Below are 21,152 nucleotides of genomic sequence, written 5' to 3' on the forward strand. Positions count from 1 at the left end.
GGAACACCCCCACCCCCACACACACCCACCCGCCGCCCACCTGCTCAGTTTGATCTACGTGTTTTGTGGTCGTTCCCACCCGGGGAAGGCGCCGGTTAGTTCGTCCAGGAGGGGCTGAGACATTGCGGTGCCAAAAGCGAGCGGCGGCGGCACGCGCATCGCTGAGTGTAGGAAACCCAACTAATTAGGGTTTAGGAGCAGACGTCCACTAAATCGGAAATTCTCAGGAGTCTGACAAAAAAAAAAAACCAACAAAAAACGCATGGCTGCTCGGTTTCGGCAGGAGGGAAAGCTGCCAACCACAGGGAAACGGGGCTCTGATTCCGCATAGGAGCGGTTGCAACCTGGTTTCAATACGAACTCAGTTCAGCGTGACTTCCCTCTTCAGGGCTGCCAAGAAACCCTGTGACCCCACATAGACAAAGCTCCATCTGAATTAACGGCAGGAATTTTGGATAGTGTCAATGTAAATAGCATCAAATCTAAAGCTAGACACGCTTCCTTAGAGCTTGAATAGCATTCACCAACTGCATTTACTTCCAAACGAAGTAAGCCAAAATGACTTGGGACCATTTTAATTTTCGATAAAGACACCCGTACAATCCAGCAAACACGCTTTGATTTTCCAGTGCCCTGTGAAGTGCAAACAAGCCTTTACCCTAGGACAGAAACAGCAGGGACGAGCAAGTGGCAGAAGAGGAAAGCAAGCAGACCACACTTCTCAGAGGAGGATGAAGCCTAGCTGAGGAAATCGGCAGATTTCTCTCCGAGATATTCTCCCATTCCTGGAATATTTCAGAAGCTCTCCTCCGGCTCCCTTCAAAGAGGACACTCTTTACAACTACCAGGGAACAGGTTCAGCCAGATTCTCTTATCTTGAGGGCCAGTGCAAAATCTGAAATAAGTATCTTCGATTTGTTGCCTAACTGCTAAAGAGTCACTAATTCACTAAGTCCTGTGGCTTGCCTGCAGACACATCTGCTCCTACACACACACATGCACGCTAAGCAAGAACTGAAGAAGTTTCTTGGGGCAGTTGCTGCTGCCACCCCCCACTGCCGACCACTCCTTTAGGAAATCCTGCCTCCCCACTGGAAATAACGACTGCAGAAATCCAGCAAAAGGTATTTTCAAGGACCACGCTGACACGTTAAAATCACCAAGCACCGCTGTAACAAAAGCACTTTCAGGAGTGCTCAGCATTGGTCTCCGTCTGCTCCTATTTAAGTCATGGCAATTTTCAACATTTTCCTCCTTGGCAAGAGAATCCAGCCGGCAGCCCTCCTTCAGCGGGGCTGCGTGCGTTCCTGGGGAGCACGCCGCTTTTCCATAACTCGGCACATGAGCAAAACCATAGCCTGACATACACTCTCACTTCTCCAAGGGCAATCAACAAGGGGCAGTCACTTGCAAAGCAGTTTGCTTTCTTTGAAGAACAGGCTTCAAAAATAAAGAGGCAACCTGAATGCAAGAGAAGCGGCTCCAACTTAGATTACTCGTAACAAGTATGTGATGGTGTGGAATGGTATAAATTCCCCCAGCGCACGCTTGGGATGGCTGCATGACTCACAGCTGGCTCAGCCACCAGCGTGTTCACGTGAGCCTTCCTCTGCACCGCTCCGAAGTCTACACCGCCTTCCAGGAAAACCATTGCAAACCATTTTAGAAAGTGTTTTTTAAAGTCCTAATTAAAAATTCTCTCTCCTTACGCTGAGTACCTTAGCTCTACTGGGAGGAAAAGGGGGCAGGAAATGCAACCAGAAGTTAAAATTGTTTTATCAAAGTCGAATTCTTGGGTGCTTTTGGGGCTAGCAATGAATGCTGCAAGTTCCACAGACCAGCAGGAATCCTTTCCCTCAAGTTATGTAGGTCCTCGGGACTGTCGGATGGACCATCCAAAGCCTGGTGGACCCAAGTATCGGACATCCTGAACTGTGACTGAAGACAACTTTTGGCAGTCCATATGGTGTCACTCGGTGGAAACTGTTCCAGGGGATGGAGTCTGGAGGTGGATTTAAGAGAGTGAAGAGGTGACAAAAGGTTACGTGGGATAAAACAGGTAAGGGAAAAATACAGAGGTGTCAAAGATACAAATGTGGCCACCAGAAAGAGGGAAAGTAGCAGCACAGAGGTCGGTCAGCAAGAGAAGATGCGAATCTGAAACATCCACAGGTCTGAGCCATCCCGTGAAACGTGGAAAGGATTGATTCTTAGTAGACTGGATGTTAATTATCACATACCTCCTCACCATCTTCTTCAGTTGCTAGACATATGTGTCTTTCCTAACACAGCAACATGCAAGCCAATTTCCATGTACACACACAGCACAAACTGTGAATAAACTACACGATTTAGCTAATCACATCGCTTAATGACCTACAAACAGGTCAACAGTAAAACGGGCTGTTACGAGTGAAGAGTATGTTCCTACACTAAATGAAGAGACAGACTTTTTCTATTCGAGTTCACTCATAGTTGTAAACTGTAAAATGCTTCACTTTTAAAATGCATTTTTACCTGATTTTGTTCAGCGCATGATAACAGCAGTTACCAATATAGTACCTGAGCATCACCACAAACAACATTCTTGTTTCAATCCCTTAAAAATGGAGTTTCGGGCAACAAGAATGACTCTGAGAGCCAATACTGCCAAAGCACGTTTCCATATCCAATGTAGGGACTCGCGCTGTCCTTACGGCTCGTTTTCAAGTAGCTGCAACATCCACCGCTCTAGCTACGCATTTGACTAGGGGACTGATCATCCTGTTTACTTTGATTTGACGCTCTCCTTTAAGCTAACAAATGCCATTTTAAAGAAAATCCTCAATTCTGAGTCCTGTTTTGGAGGAAAAGATCACTTTGGCACACTGGTATCTTTGCACTTGGTCATCCGTCTTTATGAGCTGTAACTTTCTTAGGCTGTTCTGATCTGTCTACAATTAGCTTCATAACCAAGATGATTTCAGGAACTGGCAAGACAAATGGAAGAAAACACAGGACTTGAGAGAAAACAAACAAGTCATCCTGGGAGCTTCTGATGACATCCTCTGCTTTGTTCTTGCACATTACTGCGTGGTCGAGATTACCTTGCAATTACCCTGAACATACTCCCAGCACTCGTAGTCGTTGCTTTATCATCTCTTGTGACTCAGTTTATCTTGTGACAAGACAGACCGGTTAAGGAAGTGCTGCTCCTGAAGAGCTTTCAGAGTATAAAAATTATACATTTTGAACAGTCATTATTCATCTTACAACACAGAAATATTATTTTTATAAATTACACTGCTAAAATAATGGAATCCTCTTGGTTTCACTTAGGCGAGGCCAGTGCTTTTGATCTAACAGCAGTTACAAAAGCTCTGTTACTTCCTCCTCTCTGAAATGGCACTAATGATCACACTTGACCATGAGAAAAAAAAAAAAAAAATTATATGTAAATAAAAGTCAACACTAACATGTTCAGTGGCACAGCTTGCACTTCCATAGCTGGGCCAGCTTGGGCTGCGCAGCTGAGAAGGTATTACCTCCTGCAGATGAAGGCAGCTATGGACAAGCTACTGCCAACGCACTGACCTACGTCAAAAGGTATCAGCACAAAGCTTGGGTTGGGACTAGGCACCCGCATTTCTAGCTCAGAGGCTTGAAAGGTGCAGCCGCTGGCCAAACAAAAGCCAAGCAAACCAACAGGCAGCGGCGTACAATTATCACGCAGCAACACGCCTTGGCTCTCCTGTGTAAGACAGGTGGAGCTGCCCAGGGTAGATGGACTGGAAAAAACCAGCCGTTACCTGCACACCCAACAAGCATCCAGAAGGAAGTACAAATAATGGACGGAGGAACTGGATCCCATGCTTTTTGCATGATGTGCGTGGCTGCCAACACTGGCAAAAGTAACGTAGTTGGCTAGACTGCAAAAGACATGCACACGTTTTAAGATGGAACCTCACCAAATCATCGTATTTCATTTCTGCCAGTGACTCGTACGTGTATGCATTCGACCACCTTTGAAGTTCAAAAGCTGGAGCAGATGCTGGAGCGGGGATGTTACGAACCTGAAGACCAGCCCTGATGTGAAAGGGGAAGGACGCTGCGGAGGCAACTTACCTGAGCGACCAGGGCAGGGCTGCTGGCTTCTGAACGGACAGCACACGTGGGCTCGGTTTTAACCCCCTGTTCCAGTGGGAAGCTCTCTTCTTTAAACTCCGTTATCTTGACAACTAAAGCAGACAAAAAAGCAAACAATATTCTATAGGAAACTATCTTCTGTTGGTTTGGCAAGCGCAATGCAGAAGATAACCAACAAACCGGACACTCCAGACTACCTCCCTAAACCAACCCACCTCCAGATCTCCCTACTTTCATAAACTGCTGCCTATCCTGGAGATACAAAATAGTTTCTCCTGTGCAGTGCAAGAAAAATATTAATTTCAGAGAGAGATTTTTTTTTTCCAGCCCTCTAAATAAACAAATAACCAATCATTTTAACAGAAAACTGTTTCTTTCTCCTAGCAAAAAAAAGAAAGCTAATTTAGTGGATTATTTTTCTCAACACAAAATGTAGGTTCGGGCAATTCTTTTTAACATCAAAATATTTAAAAATGTCTTTCTTTTCAGTATCACTTTACTATTTGACAATTTTAATCACGAAAGTCAATAAGCAGAAACTGTAAGTTTTGATTCTTATTTCCACTGCATAATGAAAACAAATAAAAATCGGTATAACTAAGGTAAGTGAACATAACAAAGCTGAAGACAAGCAGGGTGGCTAAGTACACAGACACTACTTACTCAGGCACATTGCAGAGCACACCCACAATTTAAAACTCTTAAACATGAAACCGTGTTACTATACTGGCTGGATGTTAACATACCACGTTAAGCTCTCGATAGGCTCTTTTAAAAAACAATACCAAGACGTGCACACTGGACTAATACTGAAACAAAGTCATATCAAGTCATGTTGCTGTATTCACTCCATACTTCAGAAGTACGTAAAGGCACTGCAAGACAGCAATGCCTATGGCCTCACACAGCTAAGAGGGACTGAATACGGGCAGCCTTCCCAGGGCCGGTTTCAGAAATGTCTGTGCTGATTTAATCTCCTACTGCCTTGCGGCTGTGCGCGGCTAACCCTGCCAGGGCTGCTGTCCCCCGGGTAAGACGCTAGAGCAGATCTCGAGTGCCCTTTCTCTGCTACCATGCAAATTCAGTCAACTGGGTTAATCATCCTCAGAAGGGCTTTAGGCTAAGGCCAGACGAAAAGCTCCTCTCGTGCAGCCACCGCTGCCCGGAGGAGGCTCCCCGAGGCGGCTGGCGAAGAACGCCCAGGTGGTGACTCTGCGGGCTCCGGGAGCGGGGCTGTGCCCGTCCGGCGGGGAGCCACCGACATCCTAGACCCACACAGCTCTTCCTGCAGTGCTCATCTCATCACGGCTCAAGTCTTGACGCAGAACTTCACTAGATTTTTTTTTCCTCTTTAAAAAGTAGTGTGGGGCTTTTAACGTTTTCTTACATAAAACTTGCTCTTATATGAAGTAAAATCAACAGAGCTGCGCGTTTCACAAAAATCAAGTCTTTATCAGAAGGGACCCTACCAAAAGATTCAGGGAAAACAATGCCTTTAACACATCAATAAATAAAGGCGAGAATACTAAATTATCAGTAATTAATGCTATGGGACACATTTCTGGTTTTGTAAGTGCATAAACGCTATGATCTTCAATATTTTTTAAATATTTGCTTCAATGATAGAAAAATCTATGTAACGAATACTCTGTATACAACACGCTACAAAATTATGTGGTGCGCACACAGCATATTGTTATCCTATAGACTTGAAAACTTAGAGTAATCAAGTTCACCTTAAAACAAAGTCCTGATTCTCATTTACATAAAGAGTTGCTGGCACTGAATGAATTCCCTCTAGTGCAAACAAAAAATCACGAAAGGAAAGCTGGTCTAATACTGGGTGTTTCTATTAAAGTGATTCCAGTGCAATCTTCTAAGACGACCGGGATTAAAATTAAGGTCAGATACTCTGTTTTCTATAATCAGAGGAGGCAAGAAGGAGATCCAAAGGGGAAGAAAACCCACATAAGTTTTGTATGTCTCAAACCAAATATTTAAGTATTTCATTTAGTTGTTGAAAGTATCCACTTCAGTTCTTGCATGACACTTATCTTTACATGCCTTCATCTGTCTCATTAAGAAAGCAGATTTTGTTTGAAATTATCTAACATGAAAAATACTAAGTCTATTCATAAAACAGTATTCTATATTTTTATTTTTCAAACAGCAAGTGACCACATTTAAAATGCATCATTTGCAAATATAAATTATCAAACTATTAGTTTAATTAAAAATAAAGCAAAAACATAACTTCCCTTAGTATCACAATACATAGAAGGGTATTATAAACCCAAAAAGACTAAGTTAACCATAAGAAAACAGTAATGTCAAAAGTGATGAAACTCATTAAGTCACTTAATGAATAAATCAGTCCTAAGAATACAATACCATTCACCATGATTATTTAAAAAAAAAAAAAAAAAAAAAGCAATCTTTCATTGTATTATACAGATAAAACAATCCAATCCTTCATGCCACATTTTGTAAACCATGATATAAATTACACTCACAGTCAAATGAACAGGAAGAGTAACTCCCAAAATATTTTAAGTTGCTTTTAGGGCAGAAATAAAGGCAGAAATAGAGTCATTTAAAATATATCAAGTTTAACCAAAAAAATTCATTTGGTCAAGCCTGCTATCCAAATAGTTTTGTTTCCTGCAAAACTATTTTTTCTTTTTTGAATTATGAAATTTAAATGTTTCTTTTACATATTAAATGTAAGTCACGTGTTGAACTACATTAAATCCTTTTATACTTGTATCATTTTTGCCATGAGACTCAAATATCTTTCATGTACCTATACACACACACACACACACACACTCTTTCTCTCTCTTGGTATCACAAAATCCTCATTTTACAGGAATAAAGAAAGACTCACTGATTTCTGTCAGAAACATAAGGAATATACAAATTCATACTTTTCAGGGTCCTACAAAACCATCTCTCACCTATATACATACTTTTACTGATGGAATTCAGGTTCCTGTCTTTTGTCTGATACTAAAGGGACGGAATAGATGTTGTAGGATAAAGAAATGCTGTATAATCATTGAAATAAACCTATTATCCTAAATTTATCTATACGGATTTTTTTTTTTTTTATTAATTGAAAATACAAAGAAGGCATGTGGACTTCAGGAAAATAACACTATATCGGAAATGCACTGTAACAGTGTTCCACTATATATATCATCAGGTTTTTCATAACACAATTTCTTCTGTACACTAGATTTTGTACTAATTTCTCTGTCCTCAAATTCATCGTATTTCCAGATCCAATTCAGCACTACATAGTATGCCTTCAAAATAAAAGGAGGTCACTTGCTTTATTGAATACCAAGCTCCCTTCCAGACAGCATTAAAAGAAAGACAAGACTACACAGACAAAGTCCAGTATAATTCATTTCTGACAATGAAAATTTCAACCCCTCATACTGTTGCAAAATTCTTCCTACTGAAATGCTTTACTACAATAATAATAATAATAATAATAATAAAAAGCATACATTACATATAAAAGATACCAGTGTACTAAAAGTGACAGAAGTGGACTAGCAAATCCTTCAAAGCACATATTATATAAATGACTAGCATTTAAAAACATTTTTTTTTTTCTATAAAATGTAGGTCATATACATTTATAAATTGGGGGGGGTTCTAAAGCAGTGATGACTGTTCAAATAGTTATGCTGCTCTGTACAGTCTAATACCTATTCAATTCAAACTATAAGTTTGACATTAAGTTTATTTATCGGAATAAACCCATTTCATCATCTCATAGCTCATAATTTGAAAAATACGCAACTCAAATGAAGAGGTGACGTGTAAGTTCACTGTTTATCTGCATATGAAGTAAGAGAACTACTCCTTTCTACTGGAGGCCCAAGTCTCATCAGTTCAATATCAGGACTTAAAGACTCCAAATTTAAGTAGAGGAATTGTCAGGAATCAGCACAGAAGCAGAATAGTATCTCTCATCCTTTAGAGACACAGCTATTCAACTTTTGCAGTCTTCCTCATCTTGCAGAAGTGCAGCCAAGCCATTCATTTCTTACTCAAAAAGTGTACGGATGAAGCCATAGATCTAAAGACTGTCCCCTCTGTGACTGAAATTGTGCTGTGTAAACAATGTTATACACTCCAGCAGGAGGACATTTGAATTTATTTCTAAAAAAATGATGTAAGAATATTCATTAACTCAAACAAGGCTATTAACTCCCAAAGGTATTTTTGGAACTTATCCTTATGCTACTTGTAAAGTTAGCACTGTCGTGTATTATTGCTTACAAACAGTACATCATCATATGCCTTCGAACAGAGCGGTACTGTGATCAGTTCGTTATGTATTTACAGGCTTTTTTGTTTGTTTTTTAAACAAGCTATAAAAACATTACGTACTTTACAGACAATACAAATACTCAAGTCAAAACAAATGGAATGCATAACAATAAGAAACGTCATAAAGGAAGACTGACATAAGTCCTTGATTGTCAAGACACATTTATATTTATATATAAACTCTAGCTGTGCAGAATCAAAGATTCAATCATAGGTACATCCTTATTTGATAAATCATATTTACAGCATGATATTGCATAAAAAAATAAAATAATGTTGTTTACACAATATTACCTTTCCATCCATTGGATTAAGGAAAGCAAGAAACAACTCTTAGAAATGTTTGCTTGCCTCAGTTTGTGTTTCCTACCAAAAGATGTAATTTTAAAAAGGAAACATAAGGTTTTATATGCCAAGTAGAGCAAAAGCGACTATAAATTTATTTCCCTGACACAAAGCAATTTAAAACTGAAAAAAAAGTTTAAATTTTAACTTAGACATTTCTTTTCATTGGCAGTAATACTTTCTTAGAACTTGTCCTTTGCAAAGTGAGTTTTAGCTAAATGCATTACATGCCTAACATAAACATGCATTACCGTAAGCTGAATGAACTTTCAAAGTTACAAGGCTTCATTTTAGTAAAACATTTAACACTAGGAAACTGTAATGTTATTCATTTGCTTCAGTACCAACCATGTAATTTGAAAGTTCACATGTGTACTGGTACCAACTCCATAAGCATATTTCTGCCTGTTAAAATTTTCAAACAGATTCCCAGGAGTATTAGGATTTTCCCTGTGATTTATAATGTATTAAAACAAGCAGACAAAGAAGAATAAAAATCAAAGCTCTCAAAACCAAGAAAATTTAGTTAGCAAATATACATACATAAAGTAATTCAATGCTGCAAAATTCAGAGTGGATTCATCCAAATATTCTGGTTCATTTCAAACAGTTACTACATATGATACAAATACTATAAAAATATTCTGAACAAGCACGGAATATAATGTATCTGTCCAAGTGGAAAGTTTTCATAGGAGAACATGAATACTTTAGAATAAACTCCAAAAGTTACAGTAGAACCCCAATAATTCGCAGCAATGCCTTAGAAACCCTTTACAAATGACAATTTTGAAAATAGTGAAGAAGCAGGCAATAAAAGCAAGGATGTCACATCACAAAATGTACTTTGTTCATTTATTTTGACAACTGTAATTTAGTTTTCAATACTTCTTGTACCTCCCAGTATACTCCTATAGATTCTGTAGTATACTTGGGTGAAGTAGTACACTATTACCAATATGAGACCTCGCTACAGTACTTTTTAGACCATTGCAGAGAGGTGGGGAAGAGACCATCAGGGATGTATAAACCTATGAGATGCTCTGATTAGCGGTCAGCGAATTAGCAAGATTTTACTGTACTTCTCAATTAACAATGAAAAGCTCCTGTCATCCAAAAAATTGACAAGTACAATATAAAAATAATACAAGTGTTATTCCACATGAACACTTTCTTGTCCTATTTTCTTCTTGAAACACAATTTTCCTAAAGACAACACTAGGAGACACAAGATCATAAACATAGTTCTTTTATCATCCAATTTAAATTGTTTATGTTGTTATTCGTAAACCAACATACAGTAATACACATGGTTAATCCTTCTCCCCAAACCTTGTAATTTATGAGTAATTCATTCTCAAATCAAATGAAGAAAATGTAAATGCCTATTAGTATACCATTACAAGCTGATTCCTTCATTGTCTGTTATATTAATGGTAAAACATATCAAAGGATTCATGCTAAAAGGGACACTGTCAAGTAATTTAGGACCAACATATGGCCTATTAATACATGCGCATATATATATACACACACACACACATCTATTGTGTGTATACATATATCGTTTGGTAATAAATGTCATCAACTTTCTTTTTTTAAAAATCACCATTGCTCTATCACTAGGAGATATCCCCAAAAAATTCCACCCTACACACACACACACATTCAGTGCTTGCATGACTTTTAAGTAAGAACGTCTGTTGTTAGCTCTGTGGAATATAAATGCTCACCCCAGCCTTATGCTGACAGACTGAACAATATCAGTACAAGAATAGAACAGAAAACCAAAGTCGCTTTTTTCCAGACATACACGGAAAACTAACAAAAATGAACACTGACCAGATCAAAATGAAGAGTGTGCATCTGTAGCAGATTAAAAGCAGCAAAACACAAGCAGTGGAAAATGTTATTAAATAATGTAATTATTAAACAGGCAAGTGCTTTTTACATAGTTGAACCTCCCGGAACTACATACACACTTATTCCAGAATAAAAGGGCATGTACTCAGGAAATCATAGCAGTATATTTGGTTAACTCCTCCAGTACAGAAAGCTTCAAGCATCAGCAGATAAACTACTCACACCACTGCCTTAATTGTACACATGGAAGAACCCTGCGAGACAGTCCCTGTGGGCTAGATGGGGACTTTACAACCTGTCCTAAGGCACAGAGAATAGCTGTAATGGCTCAGCAGCAGGCTAGAGAATGAGCTGCGACATAAGGAATAACAGTTCCTCAGAGGATTCTCAACTTTGCTCCATGGAAGAGCAAGTTCCTTCACTCTGTACAATACCTTGCTCCCTCATGCACCCAAGCAGCAGTTCCTAAGTGTGAAGATGGCATGGAGCGAGAGCTATTCCATCCTACTCCTCAATCACTTTCTCACAGCAGAGTATCAATACAGTAACTTTTTAAAATAAAGCTCGGTCAATCTCCTTAGGCAGAAGGAGGCTTTATTCCTCTTACCTCCCCATGGGGCCAGAGAAGTGCAGTAATAATCTAGGGGGTTTTTTGCTTTTTTTTTTTTTTTTTTGGCTTTTGCTGCTTGTTGTATTTAACAAATAGTACTGTTAATGGCCATCTACTCGCAACAACAGGACATTAGAACAAAGCTGCCAACACAGTATTATTCACGCGGCACAAGCTAGGGTGTCATGGAAATGAAACACTGAAAACGAAACATGCGTTGCAAGAGAGGGCTTCCTGGGATACAGGGGTCATATGTATTATGTCTGTGCAACATAGAATGGAAAGTCAAAAAAAATCAAACTGAGCATAAAGGAAGAAAAACAGACACACATGAAGCAGTTTAAAAATATTCTTTCAAAGAAACTTCTTTACATGTATCATTAATAATCCATAAGGAATTTACTTTTCTCCCTTGATGCTCATTCTTCTTAACTCGGGGCCAAATATTCAGACAAAATTACTGGTAAGTCATAGCACGCTGAAACACCTTCCTATATGATACACAGGGTCAATGAATCAAAACAGAACCTGTTTTCTCATACAAAAATATTATGCAAGAGGTTTACATAAACTGTATTTCTTGTAAATATAAGAAGCAAGCTATGGGTAATAAATGCACTTTCTCCCTCAACTGTACCAAGTGAAGTTAGTGCTATAATAGTGCTACCATAAGGGAAAAGAGACAGAGTGGGATCAGTTTCCTAGTAATGAAAATTAAGAAAAATATTGCTACTGCTTTGGGAAGAAGTGGGAACTGTTGTATGTCCTGCTCAAGTCCTTTCTTAAAAGACAGGATATATTTTAGCCCCTTGAGACACAGTCTTTCCTCCTAGCTGATGGCTTCATCTGAGAGATACCAGCTAGGAATAGTGCTGTAAAAGGATGTATGCAATCCTATTTAAAAAAAAAACAAAACAAAACAAAACTACACCATATACATACATACCTATATATATACGTGTGTGTGTGCGTTTTTCCCTGGTTAACCAGCCTACATTAGGCTTAAACTGCCTTAAACTACCAGACAGTGTCCCTTTAGGGAAGGTGCAATAGAATGAACATACAGTTCAAAAATCTGTAACTTGTTAACTTAAACTACACAATAGTTATGCTACTCAAATCTTACCACCTTAAAAATGCACACAGAACTACTTATCGTACCATACTGTATACTTCAAGACAAAGTACTATTCAAAAAAACATATTCATGGTACAGGGATAAACTTTGTGGTTTATTTATACTGTGAAATGCAACGAAAACTTCTGATCACTCGCCAACGCTGGAAAAAGAAATCCTGTTCACTAGCATTATTCAGCAGTTTTGGTTGGTAAAATTATAATGACTTTTACTAAGCAAACACTAAAAAGATAGGGAATTTGAATGCCCACTTCTTCAGCTTTCAGGGATACTTCAATAAATTTAATGATCTGAATTGTCAAAATTCTAGACAGAGAATTAAAACAGTTTTTACAGAAGCTAAGAATACCCAATCTCAAGTATATTGAAAAGAATTATTGGAGCTGTATGAGATGAAAATGATGCAACCGTATCAAACCTAAAAATCTAAAAATGGTTTTATTTTTTGAGAAATCAAAAACTATCAAGTTGACTAAGTGCTCTATGTTAATCATTATGAATATGTAGGGTAAGGTACAATTAAGCTTTTAAATCTTGGAATACACAGTTTGTGTAAGCATTATGCAATTGGGAATGTCATCTACACAGTATTTTAACTAAAACTTCAAAATCTTGATATCTGCGTATGAAAAAGTCATTAAAAAGTTACATCTAGATTCAGCTGTACAAAGAAATACACATTACTTCAGGAATGAAGTAAAGGCTTTAGCAGTTAGGCATTTTGCTTTAAAAAGTGTCTAAAGTATTTTAAATTAATTAGATTTTTAAATAGTAGAGTTAGTCTATCAGAATTCATTTTTTCCTCCAAACACAACTCAAGGTAATGCAAAGCAGAAATAAAGGGCACATGGTCTAAAGTTATTTTTGAGAGAGATGGAAGAAAGATTATTTTTCTAGAAAATGCCATCTTTTAAAGCCATATTTGCTTGACTTTGAAACTTACTATTCATTCTGTGTGTTTAGTACATGTTGACTCCCTGCTGAAGAGCAATGACTATAGTGACAAGCTTAGAAATGACAATATGAATAGCATCAGACAATAAACTGTCCTCCGAAAGCATACAAGGAAACCAGTAAGGAAACAATCATGGGGGAAAGTCTTACCTGGGGATTTTGTTTATTTTAAATTTCATAGAAGGTAAAATATTTTCTGGATTCAAACAAATGAATAATAAACTGCCTTTGATAGGGGCACCAACATCAGGCAGTTCAATGACTGGTGACTAACCAAAAAAAAAAAAAAAGAAAAAAAAGAAAGAAAAAAAAAAGCAGTTATTGGTCTTGCTAATATCAGCTTACTTTTGTTTTAACATAGCGCTCTTAAAAGCTGTACAGAACTCCATCTTATACAGAGCAACCCCCTTTTGACAAATGTGTTCTAAAGTGCCAGTATTATTTACAAAGATTTCTTAGCCAAAAGTCTGGCCCGTTGTGGCATCAGGTGAAGAAGTCATCCCAGCTCTGCTATCATTTACATTCACCAAGGGAAATTCTGGGAAATCAGCACTTGTCCCTGGTCCCCGAAGGTTCACCTGTCCATTGGCAGTGCTAAACTGAGATGATATTCCAGCTCTTGCCCCATGGTACTGAGCTCTAAAGGGCTGCTCAAAGGAGCTAATTTGATATGCTTGGTGAACAGGCTGTGCCTCTGCTTTCTTCTGAGAAGTTACTTGATCCAAGAAGTCCTGTGTAGAGGAGGAAGAAGAATGATTTGCCTCATCACCTGAAAAGGGAAAAGGGTGCTGCGAATCACCAACCATTAGTCCAAAATGAGACTTGTCTGGAGTCGTTCTTAATGGAGAGTTCATTCCCGATCGAAAGCTATTGACGGGTATAGACGTGTAGACCTTCTCCATGGAAGGAAATGCTGGCTGGGTTGTAAGAGTCTGGTTATCAGTCACAAAATTAAGGCTCGGGTTGTTCAAATAGGCATCATTTTGGCTAGTTCTGTCCAAAGCTTGTTGTAAAAACTTTGAATATTCTTGTAGCATACTAGCTTTATCTGATGAGGAAGCTTGAGAGCTTGTTCCAACTGTCTCAGATTGGGTGACCTCAGATACTTCAGAAGAATTGATTGATATACTGGAGGTCACCTCAGTGTCAGCCACACTGAAAGATATCTCATGTTGTCCATTAGCCTTGTGTGAATAATGATCTAACAGAGTTTGCAGTACCTCATCTGGAATGACATTTTTGTCATGGCTACCTTTAATTTCAACATTCAGTGCCTGTGTGTCTAATATTGAAGCTGTAGCAGTTTCATCAATGACGCTGGCCACAGCTGCCTGTGTTACCGAAGGTTGAGATGCTATGGTACTTACATTCAAGGCATATTCTCTACTGTTATTACTAGCTGCTTGTAGATACCTCTTTTTCTTTAAAAACTGCATTGCATCATCATAATTAGTGCTGCTGTGTACAGGTTTACTGGGCCCTTCCTGTAATGTGTCAACTTGATCAATGTCAGCATTACCTTCAGAGTCCAGTAAACTTTGTTTATCCACAAGGTCAAAGGCATACTTTGAAACCTTGTTGTCTTCATATGTAGATAAAGGTGAAATGGTTTGACTTTGCTCAAGTGGCTGTTTCAGACTCCTCTTGCTGTTAACTTTTTTGAGAACGAGCTTAGGTGGGTGTATTTCTCCAGAATTTGCTTCTTCTAAATGCGTTCCGCTGACTGAAGAATGTGGCATCTCAACAGCATATTCCGCTACCATATATTCATCTTTTACTTTAGTACTAGAAGAGTACAAAGGCAAATAGTCATTTTTGTCCTTCTTCTGTTCTGATTTATCTGTACCTTCCTTATCCCCAGATTTCATTTTCTCCGTTTTCTGCCTTTTCTTCTTTGGCAAGGAGCTGTCTTTCATAGGCGTAGAGAAACCAGAATCTTCCTCCGATGGCAAAAAGCCAACTTTGGTGGCACTTCTGTTCGGTTTCTTGTCACGGTTCTCATGGCACATACGTTTATGTTTCAGCACACGATCAGTCCTGGAGAAATACTGCAAAAGATTTTTATTATTACTATAGAAAAATAAATATATTAGCAGAAAGAAAAGAAACCTTTCATTCTAACAAATTTACTTGACAACTCATCCATTTTACTGATTTCTAATGAAGTGTCAAACAACAGTATAAAACCAAGCACAGACAGTTGTGACTCTGCTCCACCTGTGCACCAAGACCACCCACCTTAATAGAAAAAAACCATTCATTATACGTTTATTTGTATGCACATGACTACAACACCTGGAGAAAGTCCTATCTGCACTTCTTGGGAATTGACTGGTGTTTTGTTTTTCAATTGCGAAAGATTTCACTAAGTCATCTTACCTGCAAACAATATTCACACTGGTAAGGCTTCTCTCCGCTGTGAGTTCTTTTGTGCCTTTCCATGTGATACTTCTGAATAAACCTCATACCACATTCATCACAACGAAATGGCTTTTCACCTGATAAAAAACACGTAGCAATGTTAATCTAAAAAAATAAATCAATGTTCCTCCATACAATCACCAGGTCAAATACTACACTCTCTATTAGAAGTAATAAAGAAGAGAATTTACTCTGTTGATATTGAAAAATAACATAGGGCTTGCTCACATCACTATTTTCCCAGTACTCAGTAGCTGATGACTCAAAATGATTTTAAGCTTTTACACTAAAAAAAAAAAAAAAACCAAACCCACCTTTAAAACCAAATTCTTACCCCCTCTTTCTAGTATAGGTGCAGATATCTCTCTTAAACCTAATAAATGAAGAACTGCAAAGATAGCCTTCCTGAATTGCTGCTACATAGTATTTTTTTTAGGGCAGACGATTGTATAACAATAACTCAATTCTCTCACCAACTCATTAACTCAAGCCCACCCTTTCTAGAAGAGAATTATGCATTTCCAAGCTTTTAATTGAACATTTTTGTAGGGTGCTCTGTATTTTCCATATTTTCTTCCCTTACCTGTATGTAGAATTGAAATAACTGCTCTGAAAAAAATCCTAGTATTTTGGTTGGAATCCAAATTTATTTATTTTTTTAAAGTAATTAATTAATTAAAAAATATTTTATTTTAAAAATTAAGCTGGAAACAAGAAAACTCTGTAGCTGAACTGGTGTTTGCATACTTAGGGGTTTTTCTGTTTGGTTGGTTTGTTTGGTTGGTTTGGTTTTGGTTTGGTTTTTACTTTCATGAAATTATTTGTTCAGACAATATTCATTGCCCTGAATTCATCTGCAGTTCTCCCCTTATTTTTCCTCACAAAGAAGCCCTGCAATGATCCTTTCAGAACATGGAGTAACTCTATTTCTATTTCTTTTAACTTTTGCTTTACATCTTCCCTTTGATATTGTTTTTTATCTAGGTTTCTCTGACAAAACCTAAAAATTCCAAGCACACTGGAAATTTAGTTTTGCTCTTACAAAAGTTCACTATTATTTAATAGAACTCACCCTGAACAACAGTAATCTTTCCTCTGAATATTTACTAAGAAATCTTTCCAACTGACATAGAGAGCAGGGATTGTCTTGGCAGCCTCTGTCAACATCCTCTTTGTTCTGGATACTGTACTGCACTGCTTTTGGGGATATAAACCATTTATCTTTTGTTTCCAGAAATATGCAGACTATTTCTATTTTTCTGAGGTAGTTTTATTCTTTAAAATTATGTTATGAACTAATTTTATTAAATTATTACTAATAATTAATTATTTAAATGTTAATAAATGTTATTTTAAATGTTGTTAGAGTGTATATTTTCCATTTAGAATAGAGGTATTTAGCCACGTCCTTCTACAAATGGAAATACGGTACCTTAAAATAAGATGCCAGTATTTATAGAAACTAGAATGGAAAATATCTATATCACCCACACATTTGCTTCTAGTCAGATCATTAATGCCCAGAGTTTCAACCTTCTTAATTCCAAGCAATTTCTAAATCTCTACCTTTGTCAGCCTATGCCCTACTTCCAATTATTAATTCTTACCTCTCCATGTGGCTTGTTGGCCAATCCCTTTCTTGGATTAAATTATTCCAATTTATTCTCTCCTAAATCAAATTATCTCCTCTCCTAAGATCTCTCAGCTTCCATCAGTTCTTTTTCTACAGGCTCACAACCTCAGCATCCTAACTCTTCTTTCACGTTTAGTCAGAGACTAACTTTTACCATTTCTTATTAATAATCACCATAATATTTAGCTTTTTTCAGCACCCTTTACAAATTATAACACCTATCATATAATCCTCTCTTGTAATGCCTACAAGCAAATCCTCCTCTCTGGCCTACTTCTTAACTTCCAAACTCCAGTTTCATTCTTCACGTTTTCTTTATTCATTAGGCACCCTTACTGCTACAGTGTTTTACTTGCACCAAGCCTGTTGAGACTTTCTGAATCAAATTCCAGTCCTTGTCTTCACTTTTAAAGAAGATAAGGCAAAACGTTTAGGTCTCATTGCTCTTGTTTAATACACGGGAGCTCTTCCATTCCCAAGGACAGCTACTTAATCCTTGTTACTTACTGTTTTCTTTCCCTTTGCTCCACTATTCCACTTTGTGTTTCTTTTAAATCGCCCCTTCAGACGACTCTCCTTACATGGTCTGGAAGTTTGCTTTCACACTTAAGAATTTTTTTAGAGAAAGGAGCAGCTGTTTGGGATGAAAACTATCCTGAGCCTTACAGAAGCCAAACCAAGTCAGAGAAGCTAGACAGCTCAGTCTAGCTTTGAACAGCCCTTTAAGGAGCTATCCTGCTATCCCAGGAAATGCAGAACAGTTCATTAATACACTTACCTTCAGCCTTATACCCATTTCTGTAAATGAATGGTCACAGAGTTCCTTAACATTTGCCTACTCAAGCTGGCTATTTGTTGGCAGAAGACTCTCCCAGCTACCTATTCCCATTTCAAGGCTTAATTAGGGCAAAACAGGGGTTTTGAGGTTTTTCAGTGTAGAGTATTACCACCACCAGCTACTCTGGAGACTTTGAGAGTACATACGAAGGCACTGCTGGCCATGCCTCAACAGGAAGAAATGTTTGGGGACGCTGCCCTTGAATTAATTACTCAGCACAACACAGAAAGTAGTATTTTTCAGTTGAATTCCAGAACACTCTGGAAGTAAGGTTAAGAAACACTTTGTGAAACTGATACCATACATAATTTTTGCTGTAATCTTCGTAAGGAAGATAATGTTAGAAAAAGATTAAAAATTAATATGAAGGTATGTTTCCTATAATAATTTTTTCCTAGCAGAAGCCTGAAACTTCAGATGCCTTCTGCATTTCGTTGTACTTTTGAAACAGGACCTATCGCAAATGGAGGAGATCATTACTAACAACCTTTTGCTAATGTAAGGAGAAACCAGGACATATTTTTCTGAAACACTTTGGTGAGTGGGAAAGAATCAGATGTAGGGAAAAAAAGAGTAAAAATTTTAAAATACAGTACAATAATTATATGCATTATTTACGAAAACAGCCTATGTTTTGTGTCTACGTTGGAAATCTATTAAAACTGAGCAACAGAACTCCTTATAAAGTGTAGTACAAATACTATGTGTATGAAGGCTGTAACAATTACAAACCCCCAGGCATTTTAAAATCTAAACAGACAAAATACAAATTATAAAATGCCAAAGAAGGCAATAAAAAAGCAGCATGACTGAAGAAGGCGCTTGAATTGTTAGCCCCAATGTTGCTTTATTTTTTTAAAAATGTAATCTCATTTTTTGTGTTTAAAATGGAAAGTAGGGTGGGTTACAGAATTAGGACACATGAATACATGAGTGGGTAAGGTGTATAGAAACAACTCTGAGCAAAAAGAAAGCAGACATACATCTTCATGAGCCTAGTAAACTAAAATATGAAAATATTTGTGTACCAATGACTCTTCCCTCTCTTACAACTGAAATTGTGATTTTCTGTATCATCAGTGACAAGTTTAGCAGCAGGGTTCTAGCACTTCTGCCCTGCTCTACATACAAAATTCACTTACTAGAAATAATTGTATTAATGCAATGTCTGCTTTTAGATGCAACTGTTTAATTATTTACACAGAATAAGGCTGTTCATTGATTGCTTCCTAACTCCCTCATAACATTTCATTTGAAGGAGTGGTTCAGAGTACCGAATTCAAATCACACTGGAACTAGCTGAAGCACCTGTAAACTCAGGGCTTGTAACAGGCATAAAATGGGGCTTCTAAGTGTTACCACTATCTTTGATTGGCTTAAAATAAACTTGAAAATTTGATAAACTTCTTTAAAAGAGTAAGAAACATCTTGTTGTTCACCAGTGTTTTGAACACTGTACAAAAGCTGGTGCTAAAAGCAGTCATTCAGACAGATAAAAATGCAAAATAAGAAGAAAAAAATACAGTATTGAATTTATAAGGAATATTTCTTAAAAGAGTATGAATAATACAACGAGAGCTTTCCTTTACTTCCATCAAAGTGAAACACAGACCCACTGCTCACCTTCTGGTGAGAGAAGCAAGCTGAAAATTCAGCTTTTCTGGATGGGTTCAATTATGCAGTCCTGAACAACAGAGTAACGCTACACAAACAGCTAAGGCCCAGTACTGAATATTGTCATACAGAAGTGAAAGCACAGACAGGTATGTAGAATGCCAATTAGCTACACTATAACTGGGCCAAGCCAAAAATTAAGCACTAGTCAAATACTTGCTAACTGAACGGCCTTCAAAAAAGCTTTTTCCACTCCTGGAAGCTGGGTCTTACATGTGTTCTCCTAACCAGCTACTAGTTGTCACCTAGGAAAACACCTATAATTCAACAATTTAAACACAAGCACCATCTTCAATTTTCTTAGAAACAACCAAACTATACCTCAGGATGCTGAGGAAAGGATGAAAACATAGTTATCTAAAAAAGCCCGATAACAATATGGTTAATTAGTTAAATGGCACCTTTTTCTCTGCTAAACAAAGACTAGTATATGTAAGAGCTGCAAAAAGGCAGGCAAAAAACCTGCAACCCCACCACAACAACCCCCTCCCTCCAAAGCTTACAATCAACACACAACTCTCATTAGAGCTAGAAGCTGAATTTTAAAAAATAATTAAGCATTTGTAAAATATTTGCAGTCAAGTGTTAATTAACTATATTGCACAGACTCTCATTTTCAAAGCCACATACAGGGAATAATCCTCATTTAAAAAAAACAAAAACAAAACCACCAAAAAACTTCTGAAAAATGTAAAGACTGCACTTAAATTTTTGCCTTGGGGGGTGGGGGGGCATGGGCAGATAGATGGAAGAGAGTGAATGAGCATTCTTTTCAAGAATAGTATCTACACAAAGTGGAGGCAGCATGGTTCACCAATTCAGAGCCAGAGGAAAGACTAGGAGCAGAACAAAGACACTGGACAGAAGAATGGAGGACTCTTCTGTGGCTGACTGGCTGAAGGAAACCTACTTAGTCTGGATTCATGGCAACCTAGGATACAAAAATCCCGTAAACAACAGGGCATTTGTGCATGTAACTCCCTGTACACTGCTCTGAAAATTCATTTTGCAGAGTTTTTTCTCCCTCTCAACTCTTACACATGCACACACTGCACTGCGTGTTAGTAGCTTTCATATCCATTTAAATGCTACGGCCAAGAAACACTGTGCACATTCACCAGCTCTGCTTTTCTGAAAAAGAGGCTGAGAAATTGGCATCTAGTCCAAAGGGACCATATTACAAAATATTTAAAGAGGGATTGAA

At 37.8% G+C, this 21,152-nt stretch overlaps 2 protein-coding genes across 6 annotated transcripts in view; both read right to left on the minus strand.

Annotated features, from left to right (window-relative positions):
- Positions 1–4,158, minus strand: part of SLC12A8 (solute carrier family 12, member 8) — a 56,966-nt gene extending 52,808 nt beyond the window's left edge. For 2 of the 3 annotated variants that reach the window (XM_010568958.1, XM_010568942.1), the window contains exon 1: positions 41–156. The gene's annotated coding sequence lies outside the window, so the exon portion shown is untranslated. Of the gene's footprint in view, positions 1–40; positions 157–4,104 lie in introns of those variants that run through there. The other variant, XM_010568950.1, reaches the window with a different exon arrangement.
- Positions 4,155–21,152, minus strand: part of ZNF148 (zinc finger protein 148) — a 35,365-nt gene continuing 18,367 nt past the window's right edge. For 2 of the 3 annotated variants that reach the window (XM_010568930.1, XM_010568917.1), the window contains 2 exons: positions 15,762–15,880; positions 10,378–15,430 (listed from right to left, as the gene is read on the minus strand). In XM_010568930.1, the coding sequence (XP_010567232.1) occupies positions 13,838–15,430; positions 15,762–15,880 (1,712 nt within the window). In that variant the 3' untranslated portion in view covers positions 10,378–13,837. Of the gene's footprint in view, positions 4,218–10,377; positions 15,431–15,761; positions 15,881–21,152 lie in introns of those variants that run through there. The other variant, XR_774437.1, reaches the window with a different exon arrangement.

Source organism: Haliaeetus leucocephalus, unplaced genomic scaffold (assembly GCF_000737465.1).
Source record: "Haliaeetus leucocephalus isolate CR32 unplaced genomic scaffold, Haliaeetus_leucocephalus-4.0 Scaffold1, whole genome shotgun sequence".
In the NCBI taxonomy this organism is placed as follows: Eukaryota; Metazoa; Chordata; class Aves; order Accipitriformes; family Accipitridae; genus Haliaeetus; species Haliaeetus leucocephalus.